The sequence below is a fragment of the Carcharhinus amblyrhynchos genome, chromosome 10 (genome assembly GCF_965287045.1).
Source record: "Carcharhinus amblyrhynchos chromosome 10, sCarAmb.v2.hapA, whole genome shotgun sequence".
NCBI classification, from domain to species: Eukaryota; Metazoa; Chordata; class Chondrichthyes; order Carcharhiniformes; family Carcharhinidae; genus Carcharhinus; species Carcharhinus amblyrhynchos.
The window spans coordinates 46,290,221-46,307,671 of NC_137333.1; the positions used below are offsets into that span (position 1 = coordinate 46,290,221).

General features: G+C 41.6%; 1 protein-coding gene across 8 annotated transcripts in view; it reads right to left on the reverse strand.

Moving 5' to 3' along the window:
• The window catches only part of amotl1 (angiomotin like 1), a 127,718-nt gene that overhangs the window by 30,442 nt on the left and 79,825 nt on the right, over positions 1 to 17,451 (reverse strand). For all 8 annotated transcript variants that reach the window (XM_080196984.1, XM_080196983.1, XM_080196978.1 and 5 more), the window contains one exon: positions 14,202 to 14,294. In XM_080196984.1, the coding sequence (XP_080053110.1) occupies positions 14,202 to 14,294 (93 nt within the window). The remainder of the gene's footprint in view (positions 1 to 14,201; positions 14,295 to 17,451) is intronic.

The following is a 17,451-nucleotide window of genomic DNA, read 5'->3' on the forward strand; positions in this document are numbered from 1 at the left end:
CACAGATGAAATAGAAGCAATGGTAGTGTTTTCAAAAATTTCAACTTTTATCAAGTTCAGAGACCTGCTAGTTAATCTTAATGTAGGAAATAGTAATCTACAGTTATATTAGTGAAAGATAGTGTTAGGCAGAGGTCTTGTCAATGATATCCATATCCCTTGAATAACACAGAAGCTTTTTCTTGGTGCAACTTTTTTTCCTGATAATGGGTTTAGTCAGAAAAATAACTAATCAGAAATGTCGCTATAAGTGGATACCAAAAGACAGAAATTTCTAATCAAATCAGTCATGAGCATTCTATAACCAAGAAGAAACTTTACTCTGTATAAAATGGTTGTCTAGATAACTATAACTATGAAGTAATTAATTAAATGCAGAATCATAGAAATTTGCAGGACCGAATGTGACCATTCAACTGATTGAGATTGTGATGGCACTTACGGTACAGAAACCAAAAACTAATCTCACTGGCTTGCTTTCTCCTCACATTCCTGTCCTCTCCTCAGTTTTAAAACATTAAACATAATTCTTAAATGATGCAATGATCTCTGCCTCATCCATAGTCTCTGTTAAAGTATTCCATGTTGCAACAATCCTCTATGTAAAGGCAGTTCTCCTAACCCCTTTTATTGGTCTCACCAATTTGAAATCAGCGATTTGTCATGACTCATTCAAATAAAAAATAATCTATTGGTGTCTATTTTCATTTTTGAGGTGGGTAGTGGGAATCAGTAAAATTCCTGGCTCAGCCTGCTCATACTTGGGGGACAGCAAGTGGATGTGCAGGCTTGAGTCAGGTCAGCCAACCAAGGAAGACATTAGGGTGCAGAGGCTAGCTGTTTAAAAGGCTTGCCTTGGTGCTGTGGGACTTCATCACAGTTAAAACAAAGATCCTCAAGCCTTCACCCCCTCAACTCCCACACACACATAAGAACATAAGAAATAGGAGCAGGAGTAGGCCATCTAGCCCTTCGAGCCTGCCCCGCCATTCAATAAGATCATGGCTGATCTGAAGTGGCTCAGTTCCACTTTCCCGCTTTCTCCCCATAACCTTTAATTCCCTTGTCTGTCAAAAACCTATCTACCCATGACTTAAATATATTTAGAGAGGTAGCCTCCAACACTTCAACGGGCAGAGAATTCCAGAGATTCACCACCCTTTGAGTGAAGAAGTTTCTCCTCAACTCTGTTCTAAACTGCACCCCCCCCCTTATCTTGAGGCTGTGCCCTCTAGTCCTGCTGTCCTTTCTGAGCGGGAAGAATCTCTCTACCTATCCATCCCTTTCATTATCTTATACGTCTCTATAAGATCCCCCCTCATCCTTCTAAACTCCAACGAGTACAGACCCAGTCTATTTAATCTCTCTTCATAGTCTAACCCCCTCATCTCCGGTATCAGCCTAGTGAACCTCCTCTGCACACCCTCCAAGGCCAAAATATCCTTGCACAAGTGCGGCGACCAAAACTGCACACAGTACTCCAGCTGCGGCCTCACCAGTGCCCTGTACAGTTGCAGCAAGACCTCCCTGCTTTTATATTCTATCCCCCTCGCAATAAAAGCCAGCATCCCATTCGCCTTCCTGATCACCTGCTGCACCTGCACAACAATCCCCAGGTCCCTCTGCACCGTAGCATGCTGCAGCTTTTTGCCCTTTAAATAGTAATCCCTCCTACTATTACTTCTGCCAAAGTGGATAACCTCACACTTGCTAACATTGTACTCCATCTGCCAGGTCCTCACCCACTCGCTCAGCCTATCCAGATCCCTCTGCAGACTTTCCACACCCTCCACACAATTTGCTTTTCCACTCATCTTTGTGTCATCAGCAAATTTTGTTACCCTACACTCAGCCCCTCCTCCAGATCATCTATATAAATGGTAAATAGCTGAGGCCCCAGCACCGATCCCTGGGGCACTCCACTAGTCACCAACCGCCAATCAGAATAGCACCCATTGATACCAACTCTCTGCCTCCTATTAGACAACCAATCCTCTATCCACGCTAACACCTTACCCCCAACTCCATGCCCCCTAACTTTCTGAAGCAACCTTTTGTGCGGCACCTTATCAAACGCCTTTTGAAAATCAAGAAACACCACATCCACTGGTTCCCCTCTGTCTACTGCACTAGTCACATCCTCATAGAAATCCAATAAATTTGTCAAACACGACTTCCCCTTAACGAATCCATGCTGCATCTGCTCTATCAAACCATTCTTTTCGAAATGCCTCGCTATTTCTTCTTTGATGACGGATTCAAGCCTTTTTCCAACTACCTATGCCCCATCACCTATGGCCCCTCATGCTCATATATCCCTGACCCCAAACCATCCCTATGGTCCCTCACAACCTATATAGTAGGATGCATAAAAAAACTTTTTAAAAAAGTGATTGATGACTTTCCACTTCCTTTCAAAACAAAACTCTTTTTTAACTATAGCTTCATAAAAGTGTCAATTATCCAGGCCCTCTAAAGTATTAATTGCTGAAATTGAAAGCACGTAAAACCATTTAACCTTGTGTAAACAAATAATGTGAATCTGCCAGCAGAAATCAGCGAGCTTGAGTTTTTTCTGGGGGCCAGGTGTTAGTACTCTAATGGATCTCTGGGCTCTTAGCCAATAATACATAACGAGGCTTGACTAACAGTCCAGAAATTTATGAAGCTGTTGAAACACCTGAGCTTGATGTTTCAGCTGCTTGCAGTTTCAGTTATTGAAACTTAAGGGTCCGGATCATTGACATATTTATTGCCAAAATTGATTTTTTTTAAAGAAAGTGGAAAGTTATCGATTAACGACTTTATTGTAACTAAGGGATTCACTGGTTCTACACAGTGTATAATGGGTGAATGGGCATGGAAGAGTCATAGCTTGACATGCAGTTATATCCTGGTAAGTAGTAACAAGAAGGATCTTTTGAACTTGCCTTTTAAAAGATCTCTTCACACAGACTGTGGTTCACAATATCTCTGAGGTGCCAAGAACCACGATTCATTGAAAACCTAGCCCAATTCCAGGTCAGAGTGCAGTTTGACCTGATCAGGTCCACAATTTTAAAAAGGCACTTTTGAAAATTGGAAACCTTGAGAATGGAATCAGAAATCTTTGGATTAGGTCCCAAAAATCATTTTTAAAGGACATACAAGACATCCCCTACTGGATTTTTACCATCAAGATCTTTCATAAATTGTGAAGTGACAAAACAGCCCAGCAGCTGAGATTTTGTTCCATTGCAGCTGAAATAATAGAAAAGAGGGCAGTTAAGCCGATTGTAAGAAAGGTGACGATGTTTACACTTTGTGTCAATGGTCCCATAAGCAAGTGTGGCAGCAAATCTGCAACTATCAACACTGACTTACAGCCCTACACTGCACATTAGCTGCAGGCATACTTTCAGCAAATACCACAACTCAATAGCTAGCTTTCCATAGATTTGGAATTGCTGAAGTCAGTCCCCCTCAAATGGCAGGCATGCCATGGCCTGCAATAACATACCAATCATTGTAGATGCAGTCAGTCACACTCTGCCACCTGCAACTACCCTGAAATGTTTGTGTTTAACTAATTCCATTTAAAGCATCAAACCTTTTGGAATGCTGCCGAAGAACCATTCATGATGAAGGTCTTCACTTTGTGTTAATGCTACCAGGTTACCTAACACAGCTTCAGTGAGAATTGAGCCTTTCCATAAAGGAAATGTGCAGCTATGGAGGGAGAGGCTCCTGCCAATGGACATGATGGACCAAATGGCCTTCTTCTGTGCTGTAAAACTTATATAATTTTGTGGTCTGGCATCCATGTGTCGGTCCTCTTTTTATAAAAATAAAGGTGCAGTGGAATTCCCATGGGGAACTGACAGAAAATAGGTGTCATAACAATTCTAACAACAGCGTGGATTTTGGTGGAGTCCTGGGACTTTGGTGGATTCCAGGACTCCACCATATCAAAAATGGTGAATGGACCCCGGAGCTGAAGTTCCCTTCCCCACATCTGGCAGAGATCATTTACACCAAATAGCGGGAATGGGGCAGAGCATGACTTGCACAGGTGAGAAACTCAAATTCAGCTCTGCCAATATTAACTCAGTTTTGATATCAAACAGACCACATTTTTACTGCAGCAAAGTTCTTATCCTGCAGTGTGGGAGTTACAAATCTTTAAGAGTAGTTGTAAATGTTCCTGAAGAGTGGACAAGGATGCAGAACTGTCAAGCTATCAAATATTAGACTAATTGATCTAATATTTAACAAAACAACTGGGCTAGAGTTTCATAGAACTGAGGGGGACCTTTTAAATAGCCCGCCTCAGCAGCCCCTCTGGCCATTTCCAATATATTCCTGGGGGAAGCTGGCTCCAGTTTATTGGATGAAAGATCTTCTCCAGCTGAAATGCTACTTCTGTTTCTCTCCACAGATGGCAGGTAACTTGCTAAGTATTTCCATCATTGTTTTGTTCTTATTTCAGATTTCCAGCCGCCAAACAATTCTGTTTTTGTTATTACAGAAATCCAGGTGTTCAAATACTTACTTTTTAATTATATAAAATATGACTAATAAATTGGAAAGAGCATATGGAATCCTCAGTTTTATAACTAAAAGTATATACTATAAATGCTCAACTGACACCGTTTGTTGGTTGGGCCACAATTAGAACATTTGATCCAATTGCTGGCACCCAATGCCATTTCCCCATAAGAAGCATGTCATGGTCATGCAGAGGGCACACAGACATTTATTAATTTGATACCAACTGTATCGAAGAAAGACTGCAAAATCTGAAACACGTTTCACTGGAGATACAAAATTAAGAAAACATCTGATATAGGCTTATGGTATGGTTGATAAGATTGGTTAGTTGACTTATTAGCAACTAGAGGGCATAAATTTAGAGGACATAAATTTAAGGTCATTATTGAAGGAGGAGAGGGAGAAAGATGAGGATAATTATTAGCATAATGATTTGATGACACTAATTCAATATTCAGAAACAAAGTGGAAAACAGAATTCAGTACAACATTTTAAAATGGAAAATGGATAAATACTTCAAAGTATAACCAGTTTAAAAGCCTATGGGAAAAGGGGAGACAGACATACTGCAAGGAACTGGCTCAGAAATATGGGCTGAATAGATGTAAAATGTTGCAATTCTTTAGCCTTCTAATTTGTTGAATTGTTTTAAAGCAAGCTTGTACAGAGCAGTATATTTCTCTTTGTCCTCTTCCTGTCTTCCCCCACATCTCAGGAAGGGGGCCTCCTCTTAGGGATTCCACACATATCACAGGAGCAGCATGTAGGCCATTCAGCCCTATGCCTGCTCCAACCTAAGAATATGGCTGGGGAATTGTGGCCTCAGCTCCACTTTCCTATCAGCTGTTCATAACTCTGGACTCTTTTATTGAACAAAAACCTAACTGTGTCTCGAATAAATTCAACGATCTAGCCTCAGTTGCTCTCTGGGGAAGAGAATTCCACAGACAAATTAACCATCTTCAGAGAAAAAAAATAACTTCTCCTTAGTCTTAAATAAGAGACTTCTCATTTTTAAACGATTTCTAGACTCCCCCACAAGGAAAAGCACCCTCTCAGCATCTGCTCGGTGATGGCCTGGTGGTATTATCGCTAGACTATCAGAAAGTCAGCTCATGTTCTGGGGATCCAAGTTCAAATCCCACCACGGCAGATGGTGCAATTTGAATTCAATAAAAAATATCTGGAATTAAGACTCTAATGATGACCATAAAACCATTAACAAAAAAATCCATCTGGTTCACTAATATCCTTTAGGGAAGGAAATTTGCTATCCTTACCCAGTCAGGTTTATACGCAACTCCAGATCTACAGCAATGTGGTTGACATTCAACTGCCCTCTGAAATGGTCTAACAAGCCACTCAGTTCAAGGGCAACTAGGGACGGGCAATAAATGCTGACCAGCATGCCATGCATCATGAATGAATAAAACGAAAAATCCCGTCTGTTTCAATAAGATCACCTCTCTCATCAAAACTTCAGTAGAAGTTGGCTGGTCAAACCTAGCCAACCTTTCCTCACAAAACAATCCAAGGTATCAATTGAGTGAACCTTCTTTGCACTGCTTTCAATGCAATTATATCCATAAGTTGGGTGACCAAGATTACACAGTATTCCAGATGTAGTCTCATGAATACCCTGTGCAAGAGGGGCAAAACTTCCCTACTTTTATATTCCATTCCCTTCCCCTTGTAATAAATAACAATATTCGATTTGTCTTTTGAATCAATTGCTGTACTATATATTAATTCTTTGTGAATTATGTACCAGGACACCCACACCTTAGACCGTAGAATTTTGAAATCCCTCTCTATTTAAATATACTGTTTTTCTATTCTTCCTGTGAAAGTAGATAATTTCACATTTTCCCACATTAAACTCCATCTGCCAACTCTTTGCCCACTCACTAAATCTATCTTAATCTCTTTCACTTCACAACTTTCTCTCCTACCGATCTTGCTGTTATCAGAAAATTTAGCAGCCAAACATTTAGTTCCTTATCCATCTCAGTGGTATATATTGTAGATAGCACTGATGCCTATGGCATTCCACTCATCACGTAGGAACAGAAGTGGACTATTTATCATGTCATGTCTGCTCCACCATTCAATATGATGATAGCTCATCAGACACTTCATCTTGGTCCACAATTTTAAAATTCTGCCCTCTGGTTCTAGACTTCCCATCCAAGGGAAACATCGAGGCTGGGATTCTCCCAAAAAAACTTAAGTTCCCAATATGCGAGAAAATGGAAGTAAATCCCACTGTTATTCTCAGTGCGATTTCTAGAATGAACTTCTGTAGGATTCACTCTGAAAAGCAGGGTGCGAGGACTATTCATGCCTGAGAGGCCAGCAGCATAGCACTGGGCAAGCCGCTGCATTGCTGGCCAGCCTCGCAATCCCCCATTGCTGGCCCGTGTGCCCTCCACCCCTTGTCAGCCCTGATCTACTGCACCCCCCACCCCATCCCCCAGCACTCCCAACCTCTGCCCCAATGACCAGCACCGATGTCCCCCATCAGCCTTCCCACCCAGACAGTCCCAAATCCACCCTGGTCACTCCTGACTCCCCCCATCTGGACGGCCAGCCCCGATTGCCCTCTTCCCACCCTCTCCCAGTAATCTCAATGCAGAGTGGCAGCAGGTCTTCCAAACCTCCACTGATCATGCCCCAATAGGCCCCATCCTTTGGCACTGCCCAATGCCCCTTGGCCCAATATCCCCAACCTGTGGGGGCGGGGGGGAGCCTCAATGGCTTCTCTTCACTCCAGTGGGGTTGGCTGCCTGTTCTCTGTTAGTGGGGAGCAGTTGTAAACTCCACTGGAATGAACCACTCCTGGGGGGAGGGGAGATGCTAAGAGTCCCACACCCGCTAATCATATGGAAATAAAGATGTTGACTGCTGGTGTATAGCTGATTATGTCAGAAATCTTCAGCTGGGAGACTCACGGAGGCCATGGCGCACTCCAGAAAGCCCACTAAACAGCTGCTGATGTCTCCTGGCCTGCTGCACTGATGCAAGTATGTTAGAAGCAGTTCAGGGACGGTTCACACGATTAATACCTGGGCTGGGGAGATTATCTAATGACAAAAGGTTAGATAGGCTGGGCTTATATGCACTGGAGCTTAGAAGGTTGAGAGGTGACCTTATTAAAACTTAGAAGGCGCAGAAGGAACTTGGCAGGGTGGATGCTGAATGAATGTCCTCTTGTGGGAGAGATGAGAGTGAGGGGACAATTAAAATAAGGGGTTTCCATTTAAGATGAAGCCAAATTTTTTTTTCTCTCAGGGAGCAGTGGAGGCAGAGTCAGTTAATATTTTCAAGACAAATGAAAATAGATTCTTGACTTACAAAGGTTATTGGGGGTTGGCAGAATGTGCAGTTGAGGCTACAATCAGGTCAGCCATAATTTTATTGGATGCTCAAAGAGTTGAACGGCCTATTCTTGCTCCTAGTTCATATGTTCATATGCCAGTCCTTAGAAACGTGTGGTCAGTAGCATGTGCTCAATGCCATTATGGCATTGATGAAAATGAGATATGTACCATTATTACCATCATTTTTTATTCATGGACATGGGCATCGCTGGCTGGCCAGCATTTATTGCCCATCCTAGTTGTCCTTGGAGGGCAGTTGAGAGTCAACCACATTGCTGTGGCTCTGGAGTCACATGTAGGCCAAACCAGGAAAGGGCAGCAGATTTCCTTCCCTAAAGGATATTAGTGAACCAGATGAGACTAACAACAATGGTCATCAGTAAATTCTTAATTCCAGATTTTTTTTTACCGAATTCAAATTTCACCATCTACTATGGCCAGATTCGAACCCAGGTCCCCAGAACAATAACTGAGTTTCTGGATTAATAGTCTAGTGATAATACTGATAGGCCATTGCTTCCCCCTAACTCTACTTTAGATCTATTTGCCCACACATGGGCAGGTGATTCAACGTCTGCCATCACTTTCAGTGGAAAAATCTGGAAAGATGGAGATTGCTTGGGAATCAAAAGACTAGCACCACCCAAAGCAATGTGGTAAATCAAAGAAATATTCTAACAGCTTAAAGGGGTTAAATTGGACAGCTCCCAAAATTGTGTTGAGAATCCTGAGAAGGGATTGGCCTTGGCCTGATCAAAATAATGCAGGCAACGCAAAACTTGGTGCTGCTGATCACTTCCTGATTGTGGCATTGGCACTTAAAATCAAAATGTATTTTGGATGCAGCAGGGTGAAACCATGTGGACCACATTAGAAGACCTTGAGGAAGGACCTCAAATGGTACAACACGCAAGAGAGCCCACTCCTCAGTTTTCTGATGTTGTGCTGGAGTTGCTGGTGCAGGAGGTGGACCCCAGGGGATAGATTCCCTTCCCTAAGGGAGTCAGGAGTACCTCCAGACAATTGATCAGAAGGCAGTGGGAGGAGTGGCCCTGGTGGTCAATGCCAGTCAGGCACCGAGGATAAGCTGCAGTGCCATAAAAAGTTTAATTATGCACTATGTTTTCAGATGGTCAAGAAAAGATGCCCCAGGCTGAAGGCTGAGAGGGAGAATAAATGCCTGAGGAAAAAATACCATCACTTGATCTGGCTCTCACAGAAACCATCTCTATTACTGGCACTGCTCTAACTTTGGGGGGAAAGCATAGAATTGTAGTGAGTCATCAGGCACAAGAGCACTGCCACCAACTTCATTGCAGAGTTAATGTAAGCCTACTTGTGACACTTTAAACTTTAAGAAAATAGGGGAAAGGATAACACACGTGGCAGTTCATGGGAGGGTGACTACAGGACTCAGTATACAGGAGAATGTTGATAGGCATGTACACTGAAATGCTTTGTGCATTGGCAGGCTTGTCAAAATGCCTCTTGTTCCTCTTAAGGAACATGGAGAATTCTGCTTCCAACTTAGCACAGAGTTCAAGCAGAACTTGGAGCCTATCCTTTCCAGGGAAAATGATGAACAACTCCTTGAGAATATTTGTGGACCCAACTGTAATGTAGCATCCAATTGTCACTTTACAATGCAGCACAAGCAAACACTACTCAAAGGATCAGTGCTCAGTCTCTGACTCAAGTCACAAGATCTGTGCTCGGTTTAGTGCAAGCTCAGGCTACTGCTGTCATGGCTGCAGATACCAGTGCTTAAGGGGTTGTCGCAACTGTCCAACAATCTGTCCTTCAATATATTGCTGAGTTTACTAAGGCTCCCAAATGAACTGGGCAGCAGAAGCACTGCTTCAACACTGCAATGGTCTGCTTATCGACTATCCTCATCGACACACAGCTCTTATTTTATGAGCACTGTCATTATGTGGGGGGGGGTTATCAAGCAGCTAATTGTTGCTGAGTAGCTACTTTGATGTAGTTTCTAGAAGATTCCTGGAACTGCACTCTGACACAGGATGAAAGCATTGTGACTGCTGCCAGGATGATGAACCTTCACCAACATGATGGTCTGGATTTGGTTGTACACCCACTACATGTTGAATGCATAGTACCTTGTGATTTCAGAATTTCTCCTCATTGGGATGTGGCACCTATGAGGCCACATGCATGTAATCAATTGCTCCCTGCACCATGGGGAAATCTAAAATCCTGGTAAAGGTATGTGCCCACTTCTCCTGTTTCCCTCTCTATTTGGAACAAAAACAATGAAGTCTCCTCTCCCAGCAAACAGGACCTTTGTATCTTGCCAGGTGTAACAACATCTTTGAGATATGTTGGCAACATCAGCTGTTTCAGTGTGACGGGTGTAAAACTGATGTAAAAATTCATGGGCATGGCCACTTTAACAGCCACTGACTATAATGATCTAAAATTGCTGGTCTGGTTACACGAGAGTGGCATGGTTCTGAGATCATGTCCTTGGTAAATCACTGCCAGCAAACATACATCTCCTGACTTCGATGGAGGTGGAAACGTACCCTGAAAACCTTGAGTAGATAAGGCCTCCTGCGGAGAGCCCTTCTCCCTCTTGTGAGCTTTCTCTGCTCTATATCCATCTGACACTGCAGCCCAAGGGGAATGGCAATTTAATTTATTTGTGGGACATGGGCAACGCTGGCTGGCCAACATTTATTGCCAATCCCTAGTTGCCCTTGGAAGGAAGTTAAGAATTAACCACATTACTGTGGCTCTGGAGTCACATGTAGGCCAGACTAGGTAAGGACAGCAGATTTCCTTCCCTAACGGACGTTAGTGAGCAAGATGGGTTTTTCCGACAATCGACAATGGTTATCAGTAGACTCTTAATTCCAGATTTTTTTTTATGAATTCAAATTCCACTATCTGCCATAGCAGATTCGAATCCCGGTCTCCAGAACATTAGCTGAGTTTCTGGGTTAATAGTCTAGCAACATCACCACTAGGCCATCCTCACCCCTCTTATGCCCTCTGATTTGTAGTTTTTGTCCCACTTTCCTCTTTCAATGCAAGCAGCTTGAGTTCTTTTTTATTTAATTTGCAATAGGAAATCCCCCAAACCCAGATTTGGATTTGCTGACAATTGCATTCAGGTTTCTGGCCATCTTTGTTTCCATAAAGGAAGCAGGTTCAGAGAAAGGCCAACAGACAGGGTAGGAAAACAGAGTTGGCAAGCTGCCACACCAGAGCATCTTCAAACAGCAACGAATGGTATTTCTCGTGGTCCAGGTTAGAGTGTGATGCTTGAAGCTCACTATGTGCTGTGTTTATTTAAAGTATGCAAAACTCCTGGCATGGGTAATCCAGCGAGAAACTGTAGATCTTTAACCGGCAATGCAGCTGCTGTTGGCATGCCCAACACGCGCTCCATCCAAACTTAATTCAAGGGAATGTGCTAATATAGAATTGGACACACTATTTCTGCCCATTTAGTTATGGAAGTAAAGCTGCCATCACACACTGCAAGATTCTTACTTCACTCAGCATAGTCAGGTCTAATGGCAGATTTACTGTTCATATTCAAAAGTCCTAAATGTTTGGTCAATAAATTCCTACTCTGCCAGTTTCATAGGGAAACAAAAAAGTTCAAATTAAAGAAAAATCTTAATTTGGCATGGTTGCATCTGATTTATTTTTAAACATATGTGACATTACATCACGTTCTATGTTTGGTTCAAGGTGTAAACTGAGTCTAGGCTAGACCATAATGTAGTGTCATAATATGTTGTTTATTTTTAATTAGCTGCAGTCAACACTACAGCTTCCTTTCAATGTGGAGTATTTTTATGCAAAGTTTCTCCTCCTGACACCTTGTATCAGGTTTCTAATCACTTGATATCAGGGGAAAAAAAATCCAATAGCAAAGCAATCCATGTTGGAAAACAAAAAAGTACCTGTGGATTTCAGAAAACATTAAATGAGACATCTGAGCAGTATACTATCAGTGCAAAGCAATTCTTACAGATGTGTGTGTTCACTAATAGTTCTGCTGCGTAAAAAATTAAAATGGTAAGACAGAAATTAGGGACATTACTACAACTGATGAAAAGTATTTATAAAATGTGTTTACTGCTCCATGCCTTAAGAATGTGTTATCAGTTGTAAAAGCAAATTTTTGCTGCTCCCCATTCATGACATGGTTATCAGTTCTCGAGTTTCTGCTATGGATGGTTATACAATTAAATCTGTAAACTGGAAAGACTCAACTGGCCCTTTAATGTGGAAAGATATAAATGTGAGTCCAGATGCACTTTCTGCTTTAAAAATAAATGTTGCTGTGTCCAGTTGAAGCCACAACCTAGAAGACATACAGGGCTAAAGTTTCTTCCCGTTTACTGCCTGCTATTGACAAGTAGCACAGTGAGCGGGATTGGAAAATTGGTTACAATATAGTTCTGCTGGCACCCTAGTTCTGGCCATTTCTGGGATATTCTTCTGAAAATAGAGGACGTAGAATATCTGTACCCATATTTAGAGATTATATGCTGTTGTGAAATGTGTTATGCAATTTCAATGTCCTTTTTCCTATGTTGGTTGCAAGAATAAAGGGCTAGAAGTTTTGAGGAATAAAATTAATAAAATATAACACTTTCATGAACTAGGGATAAGATGATTGTAAGTCACTGCAAAATATTTGAAGCATCCGATTCCTTTAACTTTGCTGCAATTTCACACTTTGTAATGGAAAACACTGCAATCGCTCACGTTAAGCGACAGAGCAGAACTTGTAAATCAGTTAGAAGCCAAGCAGGTTACATCCCTAAAAAGGAAGTGAGGGACTTGCATTCTCTGAACAGCTTCAAATGAACTTCTGTAAAAACCCTGCTGGCCATGAATACAATGACGTAAGTTTGCTGTGAAACCACTGGAATAGTTTCTTTTTTGAAAAAAGATATCTAAAGGCACTGCTCAGAGAGGGACAATATTTCTAGCTGAAAAAGAACGAAGCCCCAGTCTATGGCCATCCATCAATATTGCACTGGGAGTGGCCTATATGGCCTTCTTTTTATAGTGCCTTTGAAATAAATAGAATCTCTTCTCTGGCAGAGCACCATCCCAACACCTTGATAGAGAATTGGAAATTCCTGCTGTTGGCCTTGGTGACAGGCAGTCAGGGGACTGGAGGTGTTCATTTTCCCTCATTTCAAAATGATTTGTTTTTATTCATTCAAGTGATGTGAGCTTCACTGGCTAGGCAGCATTCACCGCCCATTCTAATTGTCCTTGAAAAGGTGGTGGTGAACTGCTTTCTTGAATTGCGGCAGTCTGTGTGGTATCGATACACTCACAATGCTGAGAGTGTGCCTCCTCCTGCTCCTATCTTCTACACTGGGGAGGGAGTTCCAGGATTTTGACCCATTGGCAGTGAAGGGATAGTGATATATTTTCAAGTCAGGATGGTGAATATCTTGGAGGGGAATTTCCAATTGGTGGTATTCCTAGGAATACTGTTTGAAAGTTGCTGCCTAAGGATCATTGCTTATCTCTTGGGTCCTTTAATTCTTTGGCTCTAAATATGTAGGCTGAAAACCATTGTGCTTCCATCAAAATCACATGCGCCAGATCACTTCTGGTCAGCTGACTACACTATTCTAAAGACTTGACTTGCACACAATACAAGATCTAATGCAGATTGCCAAAAATGGCATTGCCTTAGAATTGTTTACTGCAAAAGTTGCATCAATCTGGGCAGCATAAATAACTTGGCATCCTGCTGAGGCTAGAGAGAAATTAGGCAGATTATTAAAATAACTTCAAAGGAATTCAAAGTCCTTCCATTCCAATCAGAAAAAAAAGATACATTCAGACATAACGAGTCGGAAATGAGAAGAAAAATACTGTGAGAGGAGAAAAATAGAAGGAACTTGAATTTGATTAAGGGAAAGAATGAATAACTTCTGGAAATGCAGTGACTGAATTTTAACTTTATATTTTCGTTCAGGGAAATGCTGGATTACTTGTCCTCTCTTAAAAAAAAGTTGCTGTGAAACAAACAGTTCAGCCTCTCCACTTAACCCTACAATATTGTTACAAATAGAGAGGAAAACACTACCCAACTCAGCTTAAAAAAAGCAATCAATCACTTTTCTGAGTTAATAGAAGTCCACCGTACCAATGGCCATCATTTTCTGCAACGAAAGCAGATTTTCATAATTTTTAAATTTAATTTTGTTTTATTGTACATAACATCGGCACCCTCTTATTTCACAACACTTGTTCCAGGAATTGTCATCTGTAGTACTCACTCTGTATTGTATAATGGCCCTCTGTTGTCAAGCTATCTTCAGTACTATCATACTCCTTGCTGGCCAGCTGCTTGTTGGCAGTCTCCAAACGATCTACAAGAAAGAGGAAATCCTCTTACTTCGAATACATTAAAATATAATTTATGCTAAGATGTTACATAATAAGGTGACCTAGGTGAACCAAATTCAGCATTGTTTTACACAAGTGGTTTTACCTGTCCTAAAACTTCCAAATAGTACTGTTACAGATTGTCAATGCAACATCCAAAAATATCCAAGTGACTAATGATTTTCAAGCTAAATTTCAGATAATAACTCCTTATCAATATTTTACCAAGAGGCTAGAGTTTTGTTTCCATGTTGCCTATTCTTGGCGACATATGTGAAAGACAGACTGAGACAAAGTACCTTTCACGGCTTCAGGATGTCTCAGAGCATAGATTAGTGTAGTCACAGTTTTGATATAGGAAAGACAGCAGTCAATTTATACCTAGCAAAATCCCACAAACAGAAAAGTGGTCATAACCAAATAAAGTTTTAGATGGTGTTGATTGAGGGATGACTTAGTCATGACACCGGCAGAACCCTCCTGGTCTGTTTGCAAAAGTGTCATGGGACCTTTACCCTCAGCAGAGGGGGAAAACAAGGTTCAATTTATCATCTCATCCAAAAGATGGCACCTCAGATAGTGCTAAACTCCCTCAGTACTGAACTGAAATGCCAGATTTGATTATGCACTCAAATTCCTTGAGTTAGGCTTGAACCCACAACCCTCCAATTCAAACAGATAAACATACACACAATTTAGGAGAGGGGTAGGCCACTTGGCCCCTCAAGCCTGCTCCACCCTTCAATAATCTAATTGTAACCTCTAATTCCACATTTCTGCCTACCCTGCATAGCCTTTCACCCCCTTGTTAACCAAGAATCCATCTAGCTTGGCTTAAAAATACTCAAAGACACTGCTTCCACTGTCTTTTGAGGAAGAGAGTTCCAAAGGCTCACAACCCTCAGAGAAAACAATTCTCCCCATCTCAGTCTTAAATGAGTGACCCTTTATTTTTAAACCATGACCCCTAGATTCTCCCACAAGTAGAAACATCCTCTCTGCATTCAGTCTGTGAAAACCTCTCAGGATCTTAAGAGGTTTCAATCAACTCATCTCTTACTCTTCTAAACACCAGTGGATATAAGCCTAGCCTGTCTAACCTTTCCTCATAAGGCAATGCATTCACTCCCAGTAATAGTCTAGTAAACATTCTCTGAGCTGTGCTTAAAGCATTTACATCTTTCCATAAATAAGGAGACCAAGTCTGTATGCAGTACTCCAAATTTCAATGCAAGAGTGCTGTGGGAAGTGAAATATGTGGAATATGACACAATATAAATTGAACTTCTTAGACTATAGGAAATATTTCTCCTGTCAGTCTAACACAAAGTAGATACATTAATATAGTTTGATATCTAATCTGTCACATCCCTGTACTCATTAAAAGGTTGAATAAAAATGACTTATGGGACTAAAATCTGTTTACAGTTATGTTATTTGAATACTAGAGTTCATGCTGGGTAAAAAGGTAACCATTTGCTCATATTTGACAATACAAGTGTTTCCCAGTGTCAGCAACTGTACGTTGTAAAATCCAATTTAAATATCCGTTGTAGGTGAACAGTTAGTCACAAACTGCAATGCACAATATGACAGTAGGGCAGGATTCCCATATTATGGAGATGCCAACATCTGACCATTCATTTATCACAATATAAAATGGGATAGGTTACTTCTGTGCTGCAACGGCAGTGGACTTCCTGCCTCCTCCACAACTATATTCCAGATCCTGGCTGATTTATTCAGACAGGGCAACGTAACTAACTTGAGCAGACTGCAGGGATTTTTAACGTGCCATCCATCTCAGGTAGGGCGTTATTGTCAACTCTGCTGCTTATCTGGTAGTCCTGGCTGAAGAACTCAACTTATTTTTTCTTCGTGATCACCTGTCTTAATCAAGCATCCATTTTAAAACTCAACCCCTCCTCTTTAACCATCATACTGGCCCATAACATTGCTGAAAGGCTGATGCTTGCATGTAGGAATGAAGGAATTTCTGGAATTGAGGTAGAATTGAGATAGGCTTGTGGTAGATCCAGGAATTAAATAATGTACAGTTTTAAAGGCTCCTTATGGGATGCAACAATTAGACAAATAGTAATGAGAAGAAGCACGAGGCTAACTGAAGTACCCAGAAATTGTTTGCTACCACCAAGAAGAAACATGGCTGTAAATGTTGGGGGGGGACACTAAAGAGTAGGCGGATAGCATTCTTCACAAGGTTTTGAAGTTGCTTTCCTCAGGTGACATAAATCAGAATTATTTCTGTCAGATGAGGTTGTTAGGTCTCGAGAACAATGTGGAAGGCATTTTTGTGCTGCAAATGGACAAGACGTCAACAGGATATTGTTCCATCCCCTACGCATAGCAGAAATGAAGAAAAATCCTGTAAAACCGATAGGCATGACTACTCCATATTCACCATCCCCTCAATATAATTGACCAGAAGGGCTTAAAACTTTATATTCTCAAGAAGCACATCCACATCTCTTTCCCACCATATTGCCCAACTCAAAATGCGAGGTGGTTGAAGGCAACCTGCACCTGAGAGCAATATTTCCATAGTATGGATACAGGGAAACTGGATGAAAGCACAGTCGCCAATAAGCTGTCATTTCTAATGTTTTTTTTCTCCTTATAACAAAAATCAGTACCTGGAGAGGGGCGCAACCACCATTAAGAAACACAATGATGGGCAGAGAGAGATGGAGAAGTAGGATGCTAGCAACTGAAAACAGGTTGGTAAAGGAAGATGAGATGATAACGTACAGTGGATTGCTACAACCTCAAGACATTCAATGCTTATAGCGGAATCTATTACTAAGCTGCAACATTGTCAAGTGGCATGCAAGGAGTCTTAACCTTTCTAAATCTTAAGGCCCTAACCCTTTTAAAGCTCATTTCCTTGCTTTACCCAACAAACAAGAACTCATGAGCAAAAAAGTGTGCACTCAGGTGTGTGGGGGCTGGATGGGGTTTGCAGGACAGGAAGAGGTCAACGGCAAGGACATGTGGGTGGTTTTCAGGGACCTCCTGCTTCCCAAGCTGAATCCCTCGATCGAGCAATGAGTATCTTTGAAAGACGGAACAAATGGGAGGAGCAGACCACTTGGCCCATTGAACCCGCTCCGTCATTCAACT